Raw genomic sequence first — 11,507 nt, 5'->3', positions numbered from 1 at the left:
AATTAATACAATAAGGGGTTAATGCAGTAGAGTCAGCTGTCTTGCCAAGCTTAGCCTATGTCATTTCTGCTCACCTCTGCATGTGAATTTGGTGTATGAGCAACTCTGGACTGTGGGATATAAAGCTGTCAGTCAAATCCAACATTCCAAGAGAGGACTAACTGCCTTTATGTAGCAGGCAGTTTTGTCCGTTGGTCAGTTGCTGCAAGGAGCGTTAACTGGTAACTGCTCAGATGCAGTCTTCTCATGACTCACTACTATCTAGTATATAGTTTATCTGTTATGTAACCTAAGCCTGCCTTCAGGAACAACTCTATAAACCTGAATGAATCTGATAGTAAAGTAGTTTATGTTAACATGATTCAGATTCACTTGTGTTTTCTTTAACGGAGCAGAAAGGGATTATCAACCAGGAAGGTATAATTATTGATAGGACTCAAACGAGTTAGCAACCTGCTTGACGCTGCATAAACTCAAACAGGGGATCGTTTAAACTCTGCTAAATTATATAAACGTTCCCACATAGACTGCTCCCTCCAGCTGCCTGGCTTTTACCAGCCTTTTTCAGACTAGAATGGAGTCTGAAACAAGTATTCTTCTATACCAATAGTTTTGGAAAGTCAGCTACATTTTAAAGCCTGTGCATATTTTCTGACTGCTGTATGGAAAAGCACAGGACTGACCTTTGAAGAGTTTTGTAAGTAAACCATTTTATAATTTATCAAACATGCTAGGGAAGTGGGATACTTTGGAAATAACTACAGTGGTACCTCGGGTTACATACGCTTCAGGTTACATACACTTCAGGTTACAGACTCCACTAACCCAGAAATAGTGCTTCAGGTGCTTTGCTTCAGGATGAGAACAGAAATCGTGCTCTGGTGGCGCGGCCGCAGCGGGAGGCCCCATTAGCTAAAGTGGTGCTTCAGGTGAAGAACAGTTTCTGGTTAAGAACGGACCTCCGGAACAAATTAAATACTTAACCTGAGGTACCACCGTATTAAAGGGGACATTTTGGAACTCACTGGAAAGGGCACGTTTTGAAGGTTTTACAGCTTATATTTCCACACTTTTCTTGGCTCCATGTTTTGCCATGTAAGAACTCTGCTGGGGTTTTCTCACCAGAGTACTTGCCCCCAGACTTGGGTCGTAGTTTCCAAGGATTTCCAACACATTCTTGGTTGGACCAGCTTATGTTTGTCTGAAGAAGGAAACCTCTTGCATTTGCACTGAGTCATGATTTGATATAGCATTATGTCAAAATTGCACCTCAAAATCTTTCACCAGGGCAGCTCACACAGTACTTTTCTTTGTGTATATATAAGGTATGTCAAGCATTAATTAAGAATGTAAAGTGTGAATATGTATATATGCAGTGTTATTTTTCTAGAAAAAGAGGTGCTGGAGCTCACCATGAACGTCTCTCTTGTTCTCTTAGAATGGCAATGGTGCCCACCTGAGAAGTCAGGAGCTGAGCGCTAGTGAGCTCAAGCTGAAAAATAGTCCTGAATATACGCGAGTGGCGCTGTGGGTTAAACCACAGAGCCTAGGACTTGCCGATCAGAAGGTTGGCGGTTCGAATCTCCACGACGGGGTGAGCTCCCGTTGCTCGGTCCCTGCTCCTGCCAACCTAGCAGTTCGAAAGCACGTCAAAGTGCAAGTAGATCAATAGGTACCGCTCCAGTGGGAAGGTAAACGGCGTTTCCATGCACTGCTATGGTTCGCCAGAAGCGGCTTAGTCATGCTGGCCACATGACCCGGAAGCTGTACGCCGGCTCCCTCGGCCAATAAAGTGAGATGAGCGCCGCAACCCCAGAGTCGGCCACGACTGAACCTAATGGTCAGGGGTCCCTTTACCTTTATAAGACTTTTTTAAACAAGATTTTTTAAAATTGCTGTAACTCACCCTGTCTCTCTAGGCAGGTGGGGCTGTACATTAAATATAAGCTTTGTTTACATCTTGTCCATATGTTGTAGGAATTAGTCTTGATCATATTTGCTTTTTCATAGCTTCCTCTAGGCTTGCTGCCATTAAATCTTCCTCAATCCCCACCCACTCTTCCTGTTAAATGATGATTAGTCTCCTTCTGCTAGAATAAAGTTTTCACAATATTCCAGAAAGTAGAGCCAGAGAATAAGCAGGTCATTTTTGCAATTAACAGCTATATAGGATTGTATTAACGACCTGGAACTTAATTTTTTTATTGTCATGTGCACTAAAGGGCCAGATCTGTCAATAACTCCAACCACCATTTACACTTTCAGCAGCACTTTCTGGAGCACATAGGTGAGCATGTTGCCTTTCTGAGGCAAATAGAGAGGGAAATTGAGGTGCTTATAGGCGCACATTGCAATGGTTTGTTCACTTGTGAAATAGTTCACATTTTTACACAGGGGAAGCAAACTTGGTGCCCCCCGAATATGGAGGACTCCCAACTCCCATCAGCCTTAGCAAAAGCAAGGGATGATGGGAGCTGTAGTCCAAAAACCGCTGTAAGGTACCCTGTTATAACAGATCTGGGTCCCTACAGAGGAAGTGCCAAAATCAGGGTAACTAAGGTTTTTGAATCGGTTCCTTCAAGTTCCTCAGTTGCTCCATCTGCCTAATTGATTGTCCCTCTTGCACACCCAGCCCCAAGTCATGTATGGACAGTAAATTTGCTCTCTCTGCCATATGCTGTGCTGATGTTACCATGTGAACTAATTTTATTTATGGCTAAAATCCTCAGTGCAGTTGTTGTGGTTTCAATAGCGTCTTCTGTTGCACGTTTTGGAAACAAATAGTGTATCTGTTTGGGGTGGAGTAGGCTGTTATGCAGAGAGAGAGCAATGCTTGATTTCTGTTTGAATCCAAGGTTCCAGCTATGGGAGATCCAAGGCCTTCTTGGGAGTGTGAATGCTGTGAGCCCCTCCATCGTAGCTGTTGTGTTTTGGCATAAAATGCAGTTGTTTGAGAGCATGACAAGGAAAAATAAACAACCCAAGTGTGCCCTACAGCCTTTCCTCAGTGTCCCTTGCAACTGAATGTCACCCTGAGGGATTTCTGTCCAGATATGTTATTAAGAAGTTTCATGCTTAATGTATTGTACTTCAGCAGGAGGCTGGTTTTCAATCTGCAGGTGCCTTCTGTGTTTTTCAAGCAGCGTTATCCAGATACCACGCAGGAGATTGTGTTTGGGAGTTTCCCTTCTTTTCTGCTTAGCCCAAGTAGGGGAGTTGTGTTCCTTTTATCAGCCAGGCATTTCCATTTTGCTGCCAACCTACTGAGAAATGCAACATAAACCCACTGCAGCCGAGACCCTGATCACAGCAGTCATTTAACAGCAAAGAGGTTTGCAGCACAATAAAGATTACCAGATTTATTGCGTGGCATAAACTGGAGTGTGGACTGGAGACCTTATGCTTCTGTGGATCTGTAGTCTTTTGAGATGCCATAGTCCTTTGCCGTTTCTACTGCACTAACTCTGGCCTCCCTTCCAAAAGCCATTTAACAGTGGGTTGAATGGGTTTGCTGCAAGGTCTTGCTTTTATGAGTTTCAGTAAATGCTCCAAGGTGGAAAGCTCTTGCCCTGCTTTTTCCACACCTTATTCTACCCACTAGTGATTCTGCTCACATCCACACGCCCTACACTTAAAGCACTCTTTATACCACTTTAACAGTCGCAGAGAATCCTGGGAACGGTAGTTTTGTTATTTTACAATCAGCAATCACAAAAAGGTAGATCTGAAAGCAATGGCCGTCTGCAAATTGTCACCATTTGCGCCTGACAAGAGATTGGAAGGCACAGTCCTTCCTGCAAAATTCAGATTAGTATTAACATATCCCCCCCCCCCCGACCTTGGAAAAGGCACAGCTTGTTGGAAAGCATGGAGTTGAATGTAGGAGCTAAGGGAACCAGTAAAAAGGGGGGTTATAGGCACCTGTTCTTCCTGAAGAGTGGTCAGAAGGGGTTCTAGAGCAGCGAACCCTTTTAGTAAGGATACTGGGAAGCCAGTGTCTCCTATACCCACCAACTTCTGAAACTTTATGATTTAAAGAAATCCATTTTCTTCCTGCATTAAACATCTATGTCAACAGTATGGTTCAACAGATCAGACCCTCCAAGTGTCCCTATTTTCCAGGGAGACCCCTGATTTAGAAACCATCCCAGTTTCTGATTTGATCCCGGAATGTCCCACTTTTCCTTAGGATGTCCCTGTTTTCACTGGAGAAATGTTGGAGGGTTATCCAACCCCCGAGCTATCAGAAGGCAATCCTGTATAGGGAAGGTTTTTTTTTTTAAAAAAAAAGGTTTCATTATGTTTTTATGTATGTTGGAAGCTGCCCCGAGTGCCTGGGGCAACCCAGTAAGAAGTGTGGGTGGGCTATAAATGGTAAAATCATCATTATGGAATGGGATGTCCCTATTTCATCGGAGAAATGTTGGAGGGGAGGGTGTGGTAGAGAAAGGTAAGGGGCTTGACCCTGGCTGCCATTTTTATCATCCCAAATTTCAGTGACGTTTTCAATAAGGGCTGTGAAGTATTCTGCATATCCTGCTCATCATCCTCACACTACCCTAGCGAGGCAGGTCACTGCATACCAATGTTACAAAGAAGGAACTTTGGAAAAGAGGCAGGGGAGTTGTCTAGGCCACCAAGGAAGGAGGTTGTGTGTGTGTGTGTGTGTGTGTGTGTGTGTGTGTAAGCACGCATGTGTGACAACCCAACTGAAGTTGCCACTGCCATATGGTGACCAAGGAAGAGAGTGAAGGGGCTGGGAGGTATCCTTCTGCATTCATTGTGTGGAACATTTTTTAAAAATGTTTTTTCCTGCAGGCCCTGCCCTTGCCACTTTGCCCCCTACCCAGGCTGTGGTTATTAGCATATGATTAAGACTGGCATTGATATCCTTCCAGAATGACAATAGCCTTCCTTGTTTTTGGAGAAAGCTGCAAACCATACCAGAGAGCCACCAACGTTATTGAAGAACTTCTGTTATTACACCAGCGATGGAGAACATGTGGTTCTCTAGATGTTGCTGGACTACAATTCCCCATCATCCCACACCATTTTGGCCACACTGGTTGGGATTGATGGAAGCTTGTCTCTAACATCATATGGAAGGCTGCAGGTTATTCACTCCTGCACTCAAGCATGTTGTCTCAAACCCAACCTAGTTCTCAACTTCAGGCATCAAGGCTCTCCAATATTAGTTAGACAAAATAAATTACAAAAAGCTAGCATGAAGAAAGTGATCTTGCTCAAGAAGGGGGAATCTCTCGTCTTCTTCACCAGGGGTGGTTGGGGGTGGTTTTTTTTGTTTTGTTTTTTTGGCTTTGAACCCTTCTAACACACCCAAGGAATCCAGGTTCTTCTCTTTCCCAAAGAATCAGGTCCTGTAGCAAATGTATGCCCCATTTGCAGCGGGGTAGACAGTGATAGATGCTATTCCAACTCTCAGCAGCAAAATACAAAGTTCTGTTCCCAGCAGATAACGCTTTAGGAAACTAGAAATAGAGGGTTCCTCCTACTGCTGGTTCAGTTTTCTGCATCGGCTGCCGCCCAGCTTTGCAAGGAAAAGCAGAATACCAGAAAAAATATCCTTAGCAACCTTTGGCCTTGCAGAATCTGCCACCGTAACCTCCATGGTTAAGCACGTGTCCCCTGAATCTCTGCTGAATCCCCACAAGAAAGGGGCAGTCCAGTGTCTGCAGATCTTCCAGAGAGGAGAGCAGGCAAGGAACCCTACTATCAGCCAGGCTGGTGCCAACACAAAGGTTTATCCAGTAGCAGCTCTCTCTGCCAATCAGAAGCATGCCACAGGGAGGCCAGGGCAGGGATGTATCTAGGCCGAGACAGGAACGTGACCATCGCCCTCCACATTCCAGTTAGTGACCCAGTCCTTCTTGGTAATGGTGCCCGTCTTCTCCTCCCGGAAAAGCTGGCGCTCCTGGTGAGGAATCTTGACTGCATGATACTGCGGCACCTTGTCTTCATGGTAGCGGGCACGTTTGAAGAAGCCAAGCTGGGGAAGAAGAAGCCACAATATTCAATCTATGAAAGTAATGAACAGATTCCCCAATGGAACTGCTGGAAGGCAGGGCAGGATGCCCGCTGTTTTGCCCCCAACCCAGGGGCTGCATCCAGAGCTGCAGCCAGCGGTGATGATGTATGTTCCCATGGGTCCTCTCCAGACTCCATTCTTCATCCCCTGGGATGGAGCCTGCCCACCACACGCCATGCATCGGGAAGACATAGCCTATTAGCATGCACTTTTGACACTCACAAACACTTGTGAGGATTCATTCATCAGGGCACTCTCACCCCCTTGCAGCCATCTACAGATTTCCCCTCCTGTGTGCATTTGCTAGCCGATTACTGAAAAGCATCTTGCACTTTTGCACTGTTCTGGCACTATTCTGGGCTTGTAGGGTGGAACCTGTGCCCCTCCAAATGTCGTTGAACTACTACTCTTATCATTCCTGGCCCTCTGTCATGCTGGCTAGCACTGGAGGAAGAAAGTGTCCCATCAACATCTAGTGAGTCACAGGTTCCCCAACGCTACTACAGCACAAGAAATATTCTGGACAAAGGCAGATACTCCGTCAGTCCTAATGGGAAGCCAAGTGTTTTGGCAAGACACATCCTGTCAGCTGTGGTAGCTTGCAGGGATGGAGGAGAAAAAACAAGATCAGATAGAAGGACCTGCATGTCTGGACACTGGAGGTTCAGTAGTGCTGACTTAGGGTATCTGTTCCCATAGAGTAAAACCATCTGGGTGTGCCCCTGTTGTGACATAGTTTCTAATCCCTTGCACATTCACACACGGACCCAGTATCAGCTCCAAGATCTGAGAGGGAAGTGGGATCAGGGGCAGGATGTCCTCAGTGGGCTCGCCTTCTCCTTGTTTTCACTGCTGTCCATCCAGTTGCCCTCCCACTTTGGGCCCAGTGCATCCAGAGAGAGAGAGAGAGAGAGAGAGGAAGAGGAGAGGCAGCAGCTCCTTGTCCTTGCCTCTAGCTGCTGACTTACTTAGAACAAGCAGTGCCACTAAGGAGAACATGTAGTAGAGCCCTGGGGCTTCAGGGGTTTGCAGTGGGTTTGGGACCTCATTGGGTGCCTAGCAATGCCATCCAGGCACCAGCTATCTTAACTAGCCCGAGGATTTTGTAGACTGTCATCTGCACTTGTGAGCATATACCTGAGTAGCAGCTAAGTACTTCACACTCCTCCTTTTTTTTTTTTTTTTTGCATGCACCCAACTCTCAAGGCATTTGCAGAATTATATTCTGCTACACACTCACACGCCGTCATTTCCAACAGCATTTAGGCTTTTGGTGCTAGTGCTTCCTGAAGTCCTTGACTATCCGTGGATTATTTCATGGCTATGTATTGTTAACAATCAACATCCTTGCAACCCACCAAGAAATCCACATGCACAACATAATGGTAATCACTCTTGTATGTTACGATCTGCAAAATCCTCCACACACACACTCCCGGGTGCACTGAGGGCATACTTGGAAGTCCACTGGCCTGCTGTTTGCTTGCACATGCACTAATATTTTTAGTGAGCTCACATTAAGAGCACTCCATCACTTGTTATTCCCATTCCCACATCTGTGCCCTCACTCCTACACACGTACAAGCAGGGGGTCAGTCAAGTGGCGAGGCCGGGCATTACCGCTAGGCCTCCATGGCCTGCCTATCGGCATCAGACGGCTGTATGGCCAGCCGAGCCCGGTAATAGTTCGTGGAGTATTTGGATTCCCGGCTTGTCCTCTTGAAGAAGCCGCACTGGGAGCGAGGAGAAGTATGAATGGCGTTATCAGCTTTGCATATGACCTGTCTCCAGGGATGGGGTCTAAAGGCCTGAGCAGCAGCAACACGATGGCATCCTAAGACTCATCTGTGTTCATGGGTACCACTCCATCTCCCATCATTCTCCACAGGGTAGAGGCTTTAGGTTCCCTGCCACCAGGCAGTTAACTTCAAAATGTAAATCCCATCTGATACAGTCCAATTGTTTTGAAAGAACGTGACCTCGGGGCTGTGCGGCTGTGGGGAATGGCCTCTAGGGGTTGGACATTTGTTGCAATGGGAATAATCTCCAAGGGTCTTTATCAAGGCAATTATTTGCAATAATGGACTTTGTTGTCCAGATTCAAATTTTAGTGTGATGAAGTAAACTGGAACCACCTTGTAAACTCTGCTCCAGCATCACAGAATCATAGAATTGTAGAGTTGGAAGAGACCCTGAGGATCATCTAAGTCCAACCCCCTGCGATGCAGGAATCTCAGCTAAAACATCTATGACAGATTGCCATCCAACCTCTGCTTAAAAACCTCCAAGGAAGGAGAGCCCACAACCCCTGGAAGAGGGGCAAAGCCCCACAGAACCATCCTGGTCACCGCTGCCCCTTTCTCCAGGCCAGCTCACCTTCCATAGGATGGAGACGAGCAGCCCCAGCACTAGGATCCCAGCTAGTACTGCAATGAGGATGATCCACCAAGGCACGCCTCGTACCACGGCTACGCTGGGATCCAAGTAGACCATCACTGGGATCTGGGGGGGGGGGAAGCAAGGTTGCAGAAAGTGAGAGAGCAAACCAAAATGTGTTGAAGAATGGCAGCCTGAGCCACTGTTCAGCTCAGCTGTAAAACCACCTCACTCTCCGAGGAACAGGCACCACTATCACTGGCACTTTCTGAAACAAAAGACTGTGATCAAACTAAGGGTGCTTACAGACTGGTAGTCTCTTTGGACAGCCTGCTACTGCTATTTGCATAGGGAGGAGGTTCAGTCTGCATGGCATCCCATGCCAATACTGTTGGCAACACTCTGGGCTATGTGCATAAAAGCCCGTATCTGATTTAAAAGGCTTGTTTTCTTGGACAGTATCTCGCTCCTTGTTTTCGTATCCTTCCCCCCCTCCCTTTTTAAATGGGCATTGCATATTTTACTGGGACAGGGAGAAGTGGAACTGCCGCCGAGACCACATAACACCGGTCTTGAAAGATCTACACTGGCTCCCAATACATTTCCAAGCACAATTCAAAGTGTTGGTGCTGACCTTTAACGCCCTAAACGGCCTCGGCCCAGTATACCTGAAGGAGCGTCTCCACCTCCATCGTTGAGCCTGGACACTGAGGTCCAGTGCCGAGGGCCTTCTGGCGGTTCCCTCGCTGCGAGAAGTGAGGTTACAGGGAACCAGGCAGAGGTCCTTCTCGGTAGTGGCACCCACCCTGTGGAATGCCCTCCCACCAGATGTGAAAGAGAAAAACAACTACTGTACCAGACATTTACAAGACATCTGAAGGCAGCCCTGTTTAGTAAAGGTAAAGGTACCCCTGCCCGTATGGGCCAGTCTTGACAGACTCTAGAGTTGTGCGCTCATCTCACTCTAGAGGCCGGGAGCCAGCGCTGTCCGCAGACACTTCTGGGTCATGTGGCCAGTGTGACGCAGCTGCTCTGGTGAACCGGCACCAGAGCAGCACACGGAAATGCTGTTTACCTTCCCGCTATAAAGCGGTACCTATTTATCTACTTGCACTTATAAGTGCTTTCGAACTGCTAGGTGGGCAGGAGCTGGGACTGAACGACGGGAGCTCACCCCGTCACAGGGATTCGAACCGCCGACCATGTGATCGGCAAGTCCTAGGCGCTGAGGTTTTACCCACAGCGCTACCCGCGTCCCTTTTAATGTTTAATAGACTATTGTATTATTGTTTAATGTTTAATAGACTATTGTATTACTGTATTATAATATTCTGTTGGAAGCCGCCCAGAGTGGCTGGGGAAACCCAGCCAGATGGGCGGGGTATAAATAATATAAATAAATAAATAAATTATCATCATCATATCATTTCAGTTAAGATACCTCCTCTCTCTGACCCGGCAGCAGCAACGGGGAGGGGGGGGGAGAGACAGTGAGAAAGGCATAACTGTAGAAATCATTTATTCATTTATTAAATTTGTATGCTGCTCTTCGCCCAAAGATCACAGGGCAGTTCACAACCTAAAGATACAAATTGTCCTTGGCTGCAAAGTATTTCAGATTGCGCAAGGAAAATAACAAGTGGCAAATGAGCTAAGCACGTGAGGCTCCGGTACCTGCGCCATGGCATCCTTCAGAACCAGGTTGCGGATGGTAGATTTCACGGTGATGCTGGCTCGAACAATCACTTCCACCGATGTCGTGTCATAGTACTCCTAAAGGCAAAAGGGAAGAGGGCTCAGAACAACCAAAAGTCATAGAATCATAGGACGGTAGTTTTGGAAGGGACCCTGAGTGCCAGCTAGCCCAACCGCCTGCACTGCAAGAATCTTTTGCCCAATGTGGAGCTCAAACCCATGGCCCTGAGATCAAGAGTCCCCTGCGCTACCAACAGAGTTATCCCAGGCAATGGACAAGCCTGCAGTTAGGATACTGAAAACCATTGCCATGAGTATTGCAAGGGTTCCATTGTGTCCGATGCATAACTTCATTTTAGGTTCTAAATGGCCCTTTTAAGTGGAACTCTCTCATCTAGGATTGCAAGCAATTACCGCTGTGAGCCAAGCCACACAATTCATGGAGGTACTCCCCAAAACATATTATTTGTGACCTGAAATTAGCTGGGCAGGAAGAAGTCCTTAATTTGCACAGTTTACCCCAGAGGTTTTTTAAGGGACGCGGGTGGCGCTGTGGGTTAAACCACAGAGCCTAGGACTTGCTTATCAGAAGGTCGGCGGTTCAAATACCCGCACAGGGTGAGCTCCCGTTGCTTGGTCCCTGCTCCTGCCAACCTAGCAGTTCGAAAGAACGTCAAAGTGCAAGTAGATAAATAGGTACTGCTCTGGCGGGAAGGTAAACGGCGTTTCCGTGCGCTGTTCTGGTTTGCCAGAAGTGGCTTAGTCATGCTGGCCACATGACCCGGAAGCTGTACGCCAGCTCCCTCGGCCAATAAAGCGAGATGAGTGCCACAACCCCAGAGTCGGTCACGACTGGACCTAATGGTCAGGGGTCCCTTTATCGCTACCTTTACCCCAGAGGTTTACACATATTGCTGTTCATCTAATATCCAGCAGGAGGAGCCCAACTAACCTCTAGGAAGGTGCTGTTCCAGAGACGGCCCCAGATGCTGAGCACAGCTGAACGGTCAAAGCTGTAGAGAGGACACTGGAAAAGCTGGCAATGAGCAGTGCCCACAGCACAGTCCTGAAGCATGAGGCAAAGAGTCATCAAGTATTTTAGTACCAGTCGGTTTGCCAAACATTATATCCTACACATCAGAGATCCATCAAAACCCAGGTGTTTAAGGTTGTTGTTTAAGGAAAAACGGGTTAAGAGACAGCAAATTTGAGTGGAGGGCCGGCAGAGGTAATGCTTTCAATGTGAAAAATCTCACTCACCAACGTGACATTTTTTTGCTTTCCCCAATAAGTCAGTGGCCGGTTGGCAGACACCTCAGGCGGCTCCGCCTCTCGCTTCTTCCTACCCTGGTGAAGAGGCTCCTGAAGAAAAGAGCAAGGGATTGGGGAC

At 47.1% G+C, this 11,507-nt stretch overlaps 1 protein-coding gene across 7 annotated transcripts in view; it reads right to left on the bottom strand.

The window, feature by feature from the left end:
* Nucleotides 1-3,344: 3,344 nt before the first annotated feature.
* The window catches only part of ITGA7 (integrin subunit alpha 7), an 89,992-nt gene continuing 81,829 nt past the window's right edge, over nucleotides 3,345-11,507 (bottom strand). For 5 of the 7 annotated variants that reach the window (XM_081898522.1, XM_081898523.1, XM_081898524.1 and 2 more), the window contains 5 exons: nucleotides 11,378-11,479; nucleotides 11,070-11,183; nucleotides 10,097-10,195; nucleotides 8,423-8,548; nucleotides 3,345-6,007 (listed from right to left, as the gene is read on the bottom strand). In XM_081898522.1, the coding sequence (XP_081754648.1) occupies nucleotides 5,828-6,007; nucleotides 8,423-8,548; nucleotides 10,097-10,195; nucleotides 11,070-11,183; nucleotides 11,378-11,479 (621 nt within the window). In that variant the 3' untranslated portion in view covers nucleotides 3,345-5,827. Of the gene's footprint in view, nucleotides 6,008-7,628; nucleotides 7,780-8,422; nucleotides 8,549-10,096; nucleotides 10,196-11,069; nucleotides 11,184-11,377; nucleotides 11,480-11,507 lie in introns of all 7 variants that reach the window. The other 2 variants (XM_081898526.1, XM_081898525.1) reach the window with 2 other exon arrangements.

The sequence above is a fragment of the Podarcis melisellensis genome, assembly GCF_964234715.1.
Source record: "Podarcis melisellensis genome assembly, chromosome: 2".
NCBI lineage: Eukaryota > Metazoa > Chordata > Lepidosauria > Squamata > Lacertidae > Podarcis > Podarcis melisellensis.
The sequence above is the reverse complement of the archived record's forward strand: the minus strand, read 5'-3'. Positions and strand labels throughout refer to the sequence as shown.